Consider the following 17,000-nt stretch of genomic DNA (forward strand, 5'->3'; position numbering starts at 1 on the left):
CCCTAATAAGAAACTTCAGTGACAAATTCTCATGATTTCGAAAAAAAAAATGGTTTTGGGCTTGGTGTACCTTTATTTCAAACTTATATCTTATGAACACATTTCAGAAAAAAAAGTCAAATCATAGGTTACATATACAACTATATATCACAAAGTATTTCTATATTTGACCACTAGTAGTATAATTTACTAATTTAATTACTAAACTATGAGTATATAGTTAAGCCACAGCTAGCCCAAAAAATGTTCGTTAAAAATATGCTGTGATATCTCTCTAAAAGTGTTTATTTTGGTTTTATGCAGTGATTTCTAAATCACTGCCATCTTTGCTGATATTACACAGCCCATTTAGAATCTGGGAAAAGAAGCTATGATTCTCTTCGTAAAAATAGAGGAAGGTACATACAACCTATTTGCACTATTTTAAGAGGTTCTTATTGCCTTGATACTCAACCATAAATCTCCAGAGTTGCATGAATTCCATGTTAAGAATCCCTTGATAAAGAATTCCAAGAAGCCCTCATTACAATACAAATTATTCAGGTCAAGGAAACACCACAGATTAGTTCTCAGAAAATCTATGAAGTTGGAGAGCAGATCTAAAGGTTCTGAACAATTGAGGACCATGGAAGGCTATTTTTGTGAAAGAGATATACCCCCAGCATTCATACCCACATGCTTCATAATTACACTGTAAATCTATTTAAAAATACAGATTCTCACCTCCACCTCAGATATACAAAAACTAGGCGGAGCAAGTCCTTGAACAAACATACCATATTCTTTCATATTTCTGTACCTCCTAAGGAGATTTTCTGTTTTGGAAACTATTTTCCCACTTTCTCCAAGGGCATACCCTCTCCCGCCCCCGCCCCACACACACTTCTGCCTCATTGCCTTCCCACCTATTCAACAGAGCATCAGGAAAAGACCCCACACGATGGTAATTTTTCTGCAACTCTTAGCACTCCCTGAAGCCCTGTTTGCTTTGTGGGAAGTAGGGCAAAAGCAAAAATGTCCATCCTTTGCTGCAGGACTATGTCCATTAGACACTCTGCAGAGCAGCAATTCTTAATGTGACTGCATAGTAGAATCACCAGGGAGCACTTAAAATCCCTGATGCCCAGGCCACATTAGGAACAAATTAAATTAGGTAGGAGCTTGGTATTTTTAAAATTCTTCTTCAACAAGCTCTCAGTCTCCTCTGTGGATTCTTTAAGGACAAAGTCCACCTGACTTGCATCACTTCCAGGAAACCTTCATCATCTGAGTCTGAAATTTTGTATAAACCATTGTTTTTCTGTTTTCTGGCCATCTTCCCTCAGTTCTCATTCGGGCCCTTTTCAATATGCAGATCTGACCAAAGAGGACCTCCTCAGAGAAGATCCCTGGCCACCTTATCTGGAGCAACCCCCAAATTCCATACCAGACACTCTCTGTATTATTTTGACTTCTTTCCTCTAGCCCTAATTGAAATTATCTGGTTTCTTATTTAAGTTCTCCAACCAAACTCACTAGAAGCTCTATGAAGCCCTGACATTGTCTTATTTATTATACTTTCCTCAGTACCTAGGGACATAATAGGATACCAATAAATATATGTTGGATGTATGACTGAATTAATGAATGGATGAGTGAGTGAATATTGATCTTGTTTTCTCTATTAAATTTTGTGCCCTTGGAGTGCCTGGGTGGTTCAATTAGTTGAGCATCAGATGATTGGTTTTGACTCCAGTGAGCCCTGTGTCAGGCTCTGCACTCAGGGGAGCCTGTTTAAGAGTCTCTCCCTCTGACCCTCCCCCACTCACAGGTGCATGCTATCTCCCTCTCTCTCCAAAATAAGTAAATATTTTAAAAAACTAAATTCTATGCCCTTGAGTTCATCTGCTATGTCATATAGTTCAACCCTTGTAATCCCTTACCATTGTGCATTGTGTATTAGTTTTGAAGTTAACAAATAATCTCACATGTACTATCTTAATTGTTCCTCACAACATTTTAGAGGAAATGGAGCAGTTATAATACTGTTTTTACAGATAACATAAGTGAGGGTCCATAAAGACACAAAAAGTGCTCCAGGGGCACACAAACAACAGATAGCATGAGCACATCTGCCCTGTAAGGGTGTCATCCAACCATCTCTTTAATTGTTGTCCCCATAGGGGCACATGTCCTTACAAGGGAAGTGGCTGACTGCATAAGATACAGAGAGAAAGCATAATATTGGCAGTGAATGTGAGCCTCTCCACCCAAATAAATCAATGTCTGTCCATAGTAATATTTGGGAACAGAGTTAACCAATGTCAGCCTGTAGAAACCCTGCCCCACTCTTGTGCAGCCACAGGACCTCAAGCTCCTAACACAACCTAACACAACAGATCTCATTTTCCAACAATACCTCTGGATTTTTCTCTTTATGTAGTAGAATCATCCAGAAGAGTGCATCTAGAATCCAACATTAGTTATGCCACTTGGGTTTTGCTACTGACTCTTTCATAATTATAATAAACTATACTCAAGAGCATCAAGTTGCATGAGTCTGTCTCACCATTGTGACTATAATTGAATAGTAGCATTAATCATACCCAGACTTTTAGCAAATTAATTAAATGAAGAAGTATAAGAGACTTTCCAGTCACCCTATACTTTGTATCTGCTTGCACTTTTTTTTTTCTTTAATATTTCTGTTAAGCTTCTTCAGGTAACTATCGTGCAATACAAGACCTTAGGAAGAAATCCAGAGAAAGAAATTCTAGCAAAGAATTTAATGTCCTTGTAAAGGACTTTACATATGACCTCAAATATTTGCTGTTTCATCCTTGAGACCATTCAAACCTTAAATGGCTCACAACTGTACCATGCCAGGCCATTTGGTACTATTTACAAGCATCCACATGGCATGGATATTTTGAGCAGCAAAGAGGCCAGAATTATTTAGAAACTTAAATAAGAAGCCAAAGAATCCTGCTTTTCCTCCTTTATCCAAATAAAAGGCATCACATGAGAAATAAATATTTATGGATAACCAAATCTTATCCATCTTAACTGTTACATTCCAAATGAAAGGATGCAATAACTGTAGAATAAATTATTCCATACCCAAAATAATCACTTAGTAAAAAGCAGAGTCTAGAAGAACAGCTTAGCTAATTACCGATTTTCCTGAAGAATAGTTAGCTCTGTCTAGTTAGCTATGCAAAACCAGAAAGAGAGTCTGGTGAAGCTGAGTCAGAAATCAAAGGCATGGATCCCATGAGAGTAAACAGAAAATGTAAGGTCCAAATGAATCAGAACACAGTCAAGTTCACTTACTATAGAGAGAAGCAAAGGACAGGGAAAGTAGCCTAAAGAAGTTAAGTTCAAGTCACCATTAGGGTGCCAATTTAGCTATGACTTGCTGTCCCTAACACTTAGCCTGTGGCAGAACCCAGACTAAGTATAGAGTTAGTTAGTCTCATTTCCATCAAAAATCCACTATCTTGCTTCATGATATGATGCCCCTTTGCCATTTAAAACATAAGGGTATGTGATGAATGGATAAAGACGATGTGGTCTGTGTGTGTATACATATATAAATACACATATATATATTTACCATTTGCAGTGACATGGATGGAGCCAGAGTATATTATGCTAAGCAAAATCAGGCAGAGAAAGACAAAAACAAAACAAAGGAGTATGGTGGGGGGTAGAAAGGAACAGAGAGGCAAAGACAAAAACAAAACAAAGGAGTATGGTGGGGGGTAGAAAGGAACAGAGAGGCAAAGACAAAAACAAAACAAAGGAGTATGGTGGGGGGTAGAAAGGAACAGAGAGGCAAACAGAGAGGCAAGAAACAGGATATTAACTCTGGAGAACACATTGATGGTTACCAGAGGGGAGATGGGTAGGGGATTTGGGGAAATAGGTGATGGGAATTACAAAGTGCACTTGTCATGATGAGCACTGGGTGACGTATGGAAGTGCTAAATCACTACACTGAACACTTGAAACTAATACTACATTGTATGTTAACTAACTGGAATTTAAATAAAAACCTAACAAAAAATAAGTAAAACACATGGGTATGTGTACACATAGCCAATACAGATAAAGTGACCCTTGAGATACTAAACTGCTAAACTCTTGTCATTTGACTACTTTGCTAATATGAATGAATCTTAATAATATTAACAGCCACTTTATATTTGTCTTTTTGTATTCTATCAATAAATAAGTAAACATGATCTGAGGTGCCAGAAGGAGAGAGAAAGGCACATGAAAGATGCTAACATATTCAACCTATTCATGGAAATATTTGAATCTTGGTAACTTTAGTTACATTAAGTTTGGTATTTCAGCAATGACACAATGGAGTGGGCCCTGAGCCAGGTTAAATGATATGACATCATTTTAGCATATTTATAATCCGTGCTTACAATATGTGTCCTTCTTATGAACAATGAACCTCAAAAACAACTCTGAGAACAAGAGCTCTATGAATAAGTTGCTTTTTCTCTCTCAAACCCATCACAACATGGGGAGAAGTGATGAAGGGTGGGAAAGATGACATTTGCCCCCAGAGCTGTCTCCCACTATTTTCTTATTCTTCATTTATCATCAAAAGTGAATTTGTTTTTTGTTCCCTGCAAAAGTTATCCTCTGGTTAACTCAATGTTTCTCTTCATGTGATTCCCTCTACCTAGAATACACTTTTTTTGAAATCATTATCTGTCCAATGCTACTCATCCCTGTGGACTCAGCTCCAGCTCCACTCGCTTCATGAAGCCATACTTACATCCGAGATTGTTTAGAAAACAGTATCTTCGTCTTCTCACTCTCAAGATACTGAGTCTTCTTTCCCACCACATTTGTCACATTTACCATAAATCCTTGGTGCAGGGTGCAGCAAAATTTTTCTACAAAGGGCTAAATAGTGAGTATTTTAGGCTCTGTGTGCCATACACTCTGTGGCAGCTATTTAACTCTGCCATTATAGCAAGAAAGCAGCCATATGCATGTAAATGAGCTTGGCTGTGTTCTAATAAAACTTTATCTGCAGAAACAGAACGCAGCCTGTTTCCTGACCCCTGGCTTAGCACAGAGATACATGGTAGGGTGGTTAGTAAATACCAGGTTAATGAAATTTTATAAACACCACTAAGGAACATATTTTATTAGCTATATGCTATCATATGGTTATATACTGAATACATCCATTACATGAGTCTAGCACAATGGCCAGCCCTATCAATTTTTAATGAAATATGTCCAAGAGGGGAACCATAGGGCTCTGACCAGCTATATGACCTTAAAGTTTAGACAAAATGATGCCACTCTGCCTCACTGGTTTTCTATTAAAAAGAAAGTCTGCAGGGTATACAGTTCCATCTGAAGATTATGGCCAATAGCCAGACCAGATTGTTTCCTATTAAAAGTATCTGGTTTGTGTTTTTATATTGAATAAAATCAAGTAAATAACTGCTAGAGCACCACACTACCTCCTTCATTATGTGTTTAGTGTTTTACTAGAAATAAATATATAATTGCAGTAACAAAATTGTCATAGTTGTCACACATTTCATTTTAAGCTCACTTAAAGAAATTGGGATTGAATTCATGTCCAATTTTCTATTTTCATTTCAAATAGATTTTGACAATATTTGTTGCAGCTTTTACTAGGAAGTTTTCTTAGCCAAAGAATTTCACTGGTTTTCAATTTACCACACAAAAATTATGCAAAATGTAATAGAAATTGTCTATTTATTTGGATCTATTCCTATCTTTGACACAAAATGTTCTGTTACCAAATATAAAACATTTGGGGGGGATCCCTGTGTGGCTCAGCGGTTAAAGCATCTGCCTTCAGCTCAGGGCATGATCCTGGAGTCCCAGGATTGAGTCCCATATCGGGCTCCCTGCATAGAGCCTGCTTCTCCCTCTGCCCCTGTCTCTGCCTCTCTGTCTCTCTGTCTCTCTGTCTCTCTCTCTCTCTCTCTCTCTCTGTCTCTCATGAATAAATAAATAAAATCTTAAAAAAAAACAAAGATATTAAGCAAGATTGTTGACTGCAACACACACAAAAAATATTCACTCTGTCTTGGAAGTGATACAGTTTTCTGGACTACAGGTTAGAAAAACCTCATGTGATTTTAAAAATGCTAAGTGTTATTTTCCCCTGAAATGTCTTCTACTATCTTTTCAAAAGACATACAAAATTATTCATTTCAGCTCCTGAATTTCTTCTTCTCCTCTAGATTTTACTGAATATAAAAATGGCAAGAAAGGCAAGATAAAATAAAGAAGGAGGAATAAGAAACAAGGACAATGATTTACCCACTGGACAAAGGAGTCCCTGAATCGTCACCTTGTATGAGATTACCATTTCTATTGAATTTGGCTGTTTTCAGTTTTTTTTTAAGCAATTCTCTTCAATACATGCAAATTATGCCTTTAGTTTAGCAAATGCTGCTTCCTCATATGAATGAGAGATTTAACATTAAATTTAACCAGGACTTTCCAGTAAGCCACAGTTCTGGGCACCTGCACCTTTGGCCTCCTTGAGGATAGAAAGTGTCCCAACACACAGAGAATCCAGCACCTCAGGAGGACATAGAGAAAGGATGCTGGAGGCACCATATTTCATTTTCTCTGGATCCCAAACCTTTTGTTTCCACACTATCTTTTGGAAAGTCATAATAAATAACATTTACATTCCTGGGGTTTTGTGAAATGTAGGATGCATATACAATTTAATACATTCTAGTAAGTTTTTCTGAGTACAAAGAAAGCACATAATAAACAGGCCTTTCTCCTCCTAGGGACCATACCACTATAGTGGGCCATTCCATGATGGTAGAACAAATAAAATCCATGGCAGAGAGCACTATAAGTTCAAAGTGTGCTCAGAGATCCATGGAAGACCGCCTGTGGAAGATCACAAACTGATTTTTCATCATTTAATATGATGAAACGCAGAATTTTGTTTCTGGCATGATTTACCAATTCACCAGTAATTTCCCCATTTGGTGTATCACTAAAAGCATCACCATTCCATCTGGATAAGGAGGAGTAAGAAATTAATTTTACAGGGTCATTTTTTCATCTTCTTTGGCTGTGATCCTTTACAACTATGTCTGAAATACCATAGTTTAGGGCATGACGTTTCCAGAGTCCTTGAGCACTGATGGATGTAGTAGATCTAAGATATACTTAGAATAGAGTAAATCTAAATCCTACTTGCTGTGTCAAAATACTGCAGGGAAGAACACACTGGGCTCCCTTGTCACTTGAAAGCTTCATGCATTTCCCACAGCAGCTAGCTTAAAATAAGATATTTAATTAGCCCACTGAGAATTTTAAAAATATAATCAAAATCACAATAGGTGATATGGTGCTTAATTTAAATGTTTAGAGATCTACTCTTAACAAATTTGGGGGTCTACATTACTATATTGTTTGCTATGGGCACTATGTAATATAGCATATCTCTAGAACTTATTCATCTTGTATAGCTATAACTTTGTACACATTGAACAACCCCACTACCTTTTCCCATCCTCTGGCAACCACCAGCCTATTTCCTGTTTCTATAAATTTGACTATTTTAAACACCTCTCATGTTAAGTGTCCCTAACACACACACACACACACACACACACACACACACACACACAAAAGGAAAGGGACACAAGGACATTTTTGGAAGCATGGATATGCTCATAACCTTGATTGTGGTGATGGCATCATGGGTGTACACATATGTCCGAACTCACTAAATTGTATACATTAAATATGTGCAGTTTTTTGGTTTATCAGTTATACTTCAATAAAGCTGTAAAAATAATTCATAAATATATAGAAAGATCCTTGGGACACCTGGGTGACTTAGTTAAGTGTGATTCTTGGTTTTGGCTCAAGTTATGATTCCACGTTCCTGAGATGGAGCCCCAGATTGTGCTCTGTGTTCAATGGGGAGCCTGCTTTGCTTTCTCTGCCTCTCCCCCTGCTCATGTGCTTGCTCTCTCATTCTCTTTCCCTAAAAGAAAATAAATAAATCTTAAAAAAAAAAGGAGTGAAGATCTTCTCCTCCCAAAGTTTTTAAAATACACTGGAGAACTTCCATTTTTTAAATACTTTTTCTCTGTTTCAAATAAAAACATTTCCATGGTACATAAATAAGAAAAATAATGATTCAATTGTCAAAAATAAGAGTAAAAATCACATAGGTTAAAGAAAATACATGCATCATGGGAATCTTTTCTGATAAATAAAACAAGAAAATCTAAAGATGTGCAATGCCAGTAAAAGAGATAAATTGTGGTTTAACTTGAAAAATCTCCAGATGGTGTGAATTTGGCATGCTATTATTCTTTGAAAGTATGTTCCTAGCTGAGGGAATTGAACCAACTTGCTTAATTCATTAATTAAAATGTACTAATTGATAAAAATGGGGACATAGTTTCTATTTTCTAAAAGCTGCAATATTAAATAATTAGCCTCAATTTATCATTCTTCCTCCACTTCCCACCTTCCCTTGTGGGAGTGCATGCTTATGTGTGCTTAAGGACTAAAACATACGCAGTATCTCTTAGAACAAGTCTGATAAAAGAAAACCAAAGGGCACAGAGGACAGGTAACAAAAGCATGTGAGATTGCAGACCAAACAAAAAATGACTTAGACACAAGGACAAATGATGATCAAAGAAGGCAAATACAGCGAACACAAGCCTCTGAATAATAATGCCTACAGATAAATCATTTGTTTGATGATTACAGAAGTCAATGAAAGGAGTTTGACAAATGGTAAGCTCATAACGCTAAAAGCAAAATGTATCAAGAAAAGCTGAGTACTGAAATTGTCACTATTGGTGGGTGAAAGGAACTCCTGCTATGTTCCTGGTAGGAGGGTATACTGGTACACTTTTTCTAGAGAATATGATTATTTTGCGCAAATTTTATTGAAAAGATTTAACATATTTTTATACATTCCACATCTAAGAAAGATTTGTATAAATTTTCTGCTGCAAGAATGTAAATGATAGCATTTAGAACTTGAATAAATTAAGAGATGATTTAAATGTCTAATAGAGGATGACTGATTAAATTTGCTACAATTATACTATGGAATACTATGCAGCAATATCAATGATTTAAAAATGTTTTTAACAAGGAAATCTAGTTGTTACATATTGCTTAACAAATTGGCATGTTAAAAGAATGAGTAAATGATCTAAAACAACAGCTCTGGAGTCGGATGACCTGAAAAAAAGTCTGTATAAAAGCTTTTACCTCTGTCATTTACTATGCAAGATGACTATTCAAATTTCCAATTTCTTTTTCTGGAAAAAGAAGAATGAGTATACTTGCTACCTCATTGTGTTTGGGGGATATTAAAAAAAAAGGATAATGCATTCAATGTTCTTAGCATTTTACCTGTTGAACAACTGCACATAAATGCTGTTGCTAGGGGATCCCTTGGTGGCTCAGTGGTTTGGCGCCTGCCTTTGGTCCAGAGAGTGATCCTGGAGTCTCAGGATTGAGTACCACATCGGGCTCCCTGCATGGAGCCTGCTTCTCCCTCTGCTTGTGTCTCTGCCTCTCTCTCTCTCTATGTCTATCATGAATAAATAAATAAAATCTTAAAAAAAATGCTGTTGCTAGACTAGCATAAATACATCACTTGTAAAATATATACATGTTTATTGATACTACTAAGATACGCATATAGTTATAAACCTCAGCTGTTTTTTTCCTTCTCTCTTTGGGTTTAAGTATGGTTTTGTGTGTGTATGTGTGTTTGCTTTTTGGTTTGCTTTAACTGCATTCCCTAAATTTTTTACGTGGAGAAGAGTCTGAGTCAGGGGTCCCACTACAATAACTCTAATATCTCAGCTGCTTAAAAAACAAAATTTTATTTTTCACTAGTGTTACAGGTCCTTGGTGGGTCAGCAGAGGTTTCTCCAATCATCCTCATTCAGACACCCAGGCTAATGGATCAACCACCATCTCATATACTGCAAACCCCCATTTGGGGACAAGAAAGATGGCAAATCTCTCACTGCCTCTTAAGCTTCTGCTTCAAAGTGATGTACACCAATTTTGCTTCACATTTTTTTCCAAAGCCAGACACACACTCAGAAGGAGAAGCTCAATAAAAATAAAAATATATTCTTAAGCCAAAAAGAATTTAAAGCTAATGTGTAGCCTATCATAAGCCACTTTAAGTTTTGAGCAGAATGTTGATATGAGACTAGACAAAGTTGTCCCCTAGCCAATACCTGGAGGGCAGAAATTAGTATGAATAAGTGTGTGTCCATATCGACTGATGAGTGTCACCTAATTAAGTAAAAGGATATTTATAGGCAATAAGGAATAGAAATCAAGGAGCCACAGGATTAATAAAGAGTTTAAGAGATTACCTAAATTATTCCCCTGCTTTCAAGACATAATGATCACATTTAGTCATCACCAGCAGAAGCAAGTAATCTAATTTAATTTCCAGTGCACAAATGCCTTCATCTGGCCCCTGAGGTGGGCTGCACTGAGGAACATTCTACCAGGAGAATTTTTTTCTTGGCCCCAGCTAGCGAACAGCTGAGGATCTACGACTTGAGAACCGATGGGCCTTGTAATTGCTTTCCTCACTCATGTAAGCACAGCTGCAGCTGTCATTCATAAATGGCAAAGCTAATCCTTTATAAGTTTTCATATTGGCCATTTGCTTTAAAACACCCAATGCCAATGAGTTTGCAGAGGTAGCTCTGTGAGAAAGGAAGGGTCTCTGGCCACTGGTCCGAGCACTGGAATATCTCTCATAAATCCTTGGTCTTCATTCTCAAAATTCTCATATTTTGTTATGGTTCCCTGGGATATCACTCCACTCATCAATACCTCCATTTCCCTGTGAGGAAACTGGAGAAGCTTATTATTTCTCTCTAAAGTATTTTTAAAAGCTTAAATGAATTATAAAATTATAAAAAGTCTTGTAACTCTATACATATATTCAACATCTTTCTAACAAAATAAACTTTAAATATGTGTTATTGTTTAAAAATGGTGACTAAAACATTAGAGCATCCCTAGAAAGATAAGAGACAAATATGTGTTTGTCAGAGTCAACAAAGACTAATATCCACAATAATTAAAATCCACCATAATTTTATTACACTAACACCATATTTAAAAACTTAGGGACAAATGAAAAGCAACTGGTAACATATAGTGATTTTCTATGTTTGAGAGATACCTTATATGCTTTTCTTTTTTTTCCATCATATAATTTGTTATTTTTAAACAATGAATGAATGAATGAATAACAGTAGTCTGAAGGACACTAATTTTTAACCTTTGTTTCTTAAAAGCATGACAGGCTTACTCAAGCCCTCTGCCGATATTTTATTAACGCAGGTAGAACAGTAGTTATTGTTTGGGGTTGTTGGTGAAAAGGGCTCAAGTCAGAAATAAAATTTATGAAATGAAAATTTCCTTCTACCCAATTCCTACCCTTCTACTTATAATAAGTAGGGATACATATCAGAGTATGGGGAAATACCCATGGTACAAATAATCTTGGGGACTTTGTTTTCTACATAAAGAAAACTCTAAGTAGTCAAAAAGACAAATGACAACAAATACTGTTATTTGGATGTAAGGAAACTGGAACCCTTATTATGAACTGCTGGTGGGAATGTAAGATGGTATCCCCACTTTAAAGGCAGTTCAAGGATGCCTGGGTGGCTCAGCGGTTGAGTGCCTGCCTTTGGCCCAGGTTGTGATCCTGGAGTCCTGGGATCAAGTCCCATACTGGGCTCCTGCATGGAGCCTGCTTCTCCCTCTGCCTATGTCTCTGCCTCTCTCTCTGAGTCTCTCATGAATGAATGAATAAAAACTTAAAAAAAAAAAAACAGTTAAGCTCTACTTCAAAAAGTTAAACAGACTTACATACGACTCAGCAATTCCACATATATCCCCAAGGGAAATTAAAACACATACCCACACAAAAGTTTATACATGAATGTTCATAGAACATTATTCATGATGGTCAAAAAGTAGAATGTCCAAATGTCCACTAACAGATGAATGGATAAATATATGTGGTATATCTATACAGATGAGTATTAGCTAGCTGTCATAAGGAATGAAGTACATGGATAAATCTTGACAACATATGCTAAGTGAAAAAAAAGCCAGAAACAAAAGGGTCACATATTTTATTATTCCACTTATATAAAATATTCAGATTAGGCAATCCACAGGGACAGGAAGTAGATCAGTGGTTTCTAGGGGTTGACAGGAGAGGGAAATGGGGAGGAACTAGTAAGGCGCACAGGATTTCTTTTAGTGGTGATGAAAATGTTCTGTGATGAGATAGTGGTGATGGTTGCATAATTCTATAAATATATTAAAAACCACTAAGTTGTATACTTTAAAAGAGTGAATTTTATGGTATCTGAATTATATCTCAATAAAAGATACATTTTTCAAAGAGAAAACTGCAACATAAATTTCTGATCTAACATTCAGGTAAAAGGAAGTCTTTCTCTTTTTCCCCTTTCATGGGCAAAATGTGTAATAATTTCAATTACCAGTTCCTCCAAAGGCATATTTCATATTAACTTTGCCATTTCCATGTGGGAGGTAAAAATGCATTTCTTATTTTGATAAATCAAAAATAATGGAACCAGCTTTCCTCTAGATGAATTCTTCCTTCTCTTCCAATTTGTACTGATCTGGAAGCAAGAGCACACCCGAGGCTACATGCCTTCTAAAACAACATAGGCTTATTCAAAGCTATCTGTTTACGCAATGCTTTTTCAAAAGCCACCAATCTCCCCAGTGCAGTGTTAATGAATTTCAGAAATGTCAGCGGACAATTAAATGGTCTCATTCAGGGCAGCCCAGGTGGCTCAACGGTTTAGCGCCACCTGCAGTCCAGGGCCTGATCCTGGAGACCTGGGATCAAGTCCCATGTCTGGCTCCCTACATGGAGCCTGCTTCTCCCTCTGCCTGTGTCTCTGCCTGTGTGTGTGTGTGTGTGTGTGTGTGTGTGTGTGTGTGTGATGAATAAATTAAAAAAAAAAAAGGTCTCATTCAGAAAGGTTTTTTTTTTTAAGATTTTATTATTTATTCATGAGAGACACAGAGAGAGGCAGAGACACAGGCAGAGGGAGAAGCAGGCTCCCTGTGGGGAGCCTGATGTGGGACTTGATCCCAGGACTCTAGGATCACGACCTGAGCCAAAGGCAGATAATCAACCACTGAGCCACTCAGGTGCCCCTCATTCAGAATGTTTTAAGCAAATATCTAATTTTTTTCTTTACAAAGTATACTCTTAATCTCATTTATCTATTCACTCATCCCTCCACCACCTGCCCTTTGGCAACCACCAGTTTGTCCTCAGTAAGAGTCTGTTTTATTCTTTGTCTCTCTTTTTTTGTCATTTGTTTTTGTTTCTTAAATTCCACAGATAAGTAAAATCACATATTTGTCTTTCTCTGTCTGACTTGTTTAGCACTATACCCTCTAGATGCATCCATGTTGTTGCAAATGGCAAGATCTCATTCTTTTTTATGGCTGAGTAACATTCCATTGTGTACATATGCCACATCTTTTTTATTCATTCATCTACTGATGAATGCTTAGGTTGCTTTGGTATCTTGGCTATTACAAATAATGCTGCAATAACGATAGGCATGCTTACATCTTTTCAAATTAATGTTTTCATATTCTTTGGGTAAATACCTACTAGTGGAATTACTGGATCATATGATGATAATTCCATTTTTAATTTTTTAATTGCATTTCTGTTTTCTACAGTGGTGATACCAATCTGCATTCTCATCAATAGTACACAAAGGTTCCTTGCCTACATTTATTATTTCTTGTCTTTTTTTATTTTGTTATGCTAGGTGTAAAACACTGTGGTTTTGATTTGTATTTCCTGGATGATTAGTGATGTCGAGCATCTTTTCATATGTCTGTTGACCATTTGTTTATCTTCTTTGAAAAAAATGTCTATTCAGGTACTCTACCCATTTTTTAACCAAACTATTTGCTTGTGGGGTTGTTTTTTTGGCATTGAGACATATAAATTCTGTATATATTTTGAATACTAACTCCCTCTAGATATATCATTTGCAAATATCTTCTCCCATTCAGTAGGTTACCTTTTTGTTTCATTTGTTTTCTTCAAATGTTTCATTGTTCAGTTTTTTTAATGTAGCATTGAAATGACCTGAACTAAACTGAAACTGAACTGACATCAAAGATAAACTGATGGTGTAAGAGAGAGAGTGTGTGTGTGCATGCATGTGACAAGAAGAAAGAGATTATATTTCTCCGTGTACTTTCAGTAATGGAAACTGGATGTACTATTAGTTCTGAAAAGACTAATCTTTCCTTATTGAGGGATCTCAACTATCTGTTAAATAAGATATATGTAAGCTGAATGTATTTGATTCATAGGATCAGGAGGTGGTGACAAATCCTAAGAACCTTCACTTACCCCTTCCAGAGCAAGGCAGATCAGAGCTTCCTTGGCACTTCCTGATACTCTCCTCTGCTGACAGTGGGCAGGAACGTGGGTGCTCACACTTTTTCCCATACCAGCCTACTTTGCAGTCACATCTTCCACAGTTACACTGTCCATGACCTTCACAATGAGAGTGTAAAAAATATGAAAAAATAGACAATGAAGTCAGAATTAGTTTTCATTTCAACAGTGAATATCACAAATGAGCCAGGATCTTAATTAACACCATATTAAATACTAAAGCAAAGGCACATTTTTCTCAAGTTCTTAAATACTTGATTTACATTGATTGATCATGAGGGGTAAAGAAAATCAACTACTCCCAATAAGATAAACGGGTTCATAGGGCTATAAACTTGAATCCATCAAAATCCAGGTGTATGTGATTGTACTGGTCTGCCAGGGCCTAAGTGGAGTATTTGATGGATTTGGTAATTAATTCATGTGGAGAAGAGACAGGAAATTGAAAACAATTTGCTGCTGAAACATGTGTTATCTTGTGGAGAGCCCCATAATTTTTTATTACCTTTTTTTTTTTCTACACACTACATGCTCAGCCTAGAGACTCTTAGCCTAAAACCAATAACCTCTCTGGAGTTCACATTCCCTATGGATAATGTAGTATACACAAAAGAGGTCAGGAAAGATATTAAATTTTTTTACACATGGTCAGAGAGCCTGTAATGAATTGCGATAAGTAGTGGTATGGTACAGTAAAAAATGGCCTATGTATTCAATCAAATAAATGAGTCCAAATCCTGATCCTGCTTTCTACAGAATAGAGCTGGTCAAATGTCAACCTCTCTGAGGTTTAGTTTCTTCATTTTTAAATAAGATAATACATAATCTATCCACATTTATCAGGAAGTACATAATATATCTTAAAATGCTATATAAAAGTGAGCTATTGTTATTTTTGAGTCCACGTGTGTAAACAAGTAAGAAAAGAAAGAAAAGCGAGAAAGAAAAAGCATGAGCTTTTATTAATTCCTAATCAATATTCAGATACTCATTATCACAGATGCAGAACCCTGTGGATTTCTATAATTGCTGAAAAATGCATGATTTTTAAAAATTATAAGTAGGCTCCATGCCAAACATGACACCCAATGCAGGCCCAAACTCACAACCCTGAGGGTCAAGACATGAGCTGAGATCAAGAGTTGGATGCTCAACTGACTGAGCCACCCAGGCATCCCAAAAATGCATGAAAATTTGTAAAGGAAGTAGAATTATATTTTCTTTTTTTTTAGAATTATATTTTCTTTAAGTAAAATGAATATGATACTAATGGATGAAAATCTATACAATCTTGTCTTTGGCACCTGATATTAATAGAAATCATACAATATGGAAACTGTTCTTCAGTGAAGACTAGCCTGTTTTATCAAGAGTCCATAAGGTTTGTGGGCAGATATTTATCTTTTGAGTTGGAAGAATTGGACAATCTACATATAGGAAGCTTTTCACCATATATTAACCTGGTTCTTCTTGGAATAGATCATAAAATCATAGGTCAAAGTGGAATGAGATATTAGGGATCAGTGAGTCCAAATTTTTCATTTAATGCTATACTCAATTCAACATACATTTATTGATCACTTACTATGTAACAGGGTCTAAACAATAAATCCCTATCACCATTAATACTCTGCCTTTGGGCTCACCATTTTAAAGGAAAAGAAAATTGTGACTTAATAAATACGTATGACATGTCAATGTGATCATTTAAATCTTTAAATATAAGAGTTTCTCTTCTAATAGTTTAATTTATTGGCAATTATATTTCAGAGATTGTTGGGCTTTGTGGTTTTTTTGTTGTTTTCCCAGAAGTTCCTACCCTTCTTATCCATCCTCATGTAATTTAGAACAAAATTTCCAAACAGAGTTAATTGCAAATGGGTAGGTAAATAACAATTCTAAAACAGATTTTAACATTTCAAGTATGATTAATTCTGCTGTTTATAGAAGCCAATGGCTTTGAAATTCTTGGAGACAAGAGGTCTCATTCCTAGGACAGATCTGCTACAAGGATATTGGACAAAGTACAGAACACGCTGCCATTTTTGAGAGACTAGTTGACACTTTAACAATAACAGTGAAAACAGTTATATTGAAAGGGGGAAAGAAAGCTTCACTTTGAAAAGTTTAAAATAGCTGTGAATGTTAGACGAAAATATTCAGTAAGCAAAGATGCCAGGCAGTCCCCAACTACCCAGAACACTGCCACCACACACAGACAGCCAGCTGCAGTCCCGGTCCCTAGGCGTCAAATGAAGCAAGAGCCTGTGTAAAGGGAGAGCTGTGATTGAGGGCAGACGTTCCCAAGTTCTGTGGCTGGAATATAGGCTTCAGAGCAGCGATTAGTTTCTATCTCAGGTTCACTCACATGTCAACATTTAAAACAAAGCTGGTGGTAGAATGAAACGAATTCATGAAGACGGTTAGCAGTTACAAATAAGAGATTTTTAGAGTTAAGATCTGGTCC

At 36.5% G+C, this 17,000-nt stretch overlaps 1 protein-coding gene across 1 annotated transcript in view; it reads right to left on the bottom strand.

The window, feature by feature from the left end:
• The window catches only part of ITGBL1 (integrin subunit beta like 1), a 213,760-nt gene that overhangs the window by 84,527 nt on the left and 112,233 nt on the right, over positions 1 to 17,000 (bottom strand). Inside the window, exon 7 of the mRNA XM_041731270.1 lies at positions 14,486 to 14,632. Within this exon, the coding sequence (XP_041587204.1) occupies positions 14,486 to 14,632 (147 nt within the window). The remainder of the gene's footprint in view (positions 1 to 14,485; positions 14,633 to 17,000) is intronic.

Source organism: Vulpes lagopus, chromosome 16 (assembly GCF_018345385.1).
Source record: "Vulpes lagopus strain Blue_001 chromosome 16, ASM1834538v1, whole genome shotgun sequence".
NCBI classification, from domain to species: domain Eukaryota; kingdom Metazoa; phylum Chordata; class Mammalia; order Carnivora; family Canidae; genus Vulpes; species Vulpes lagopus.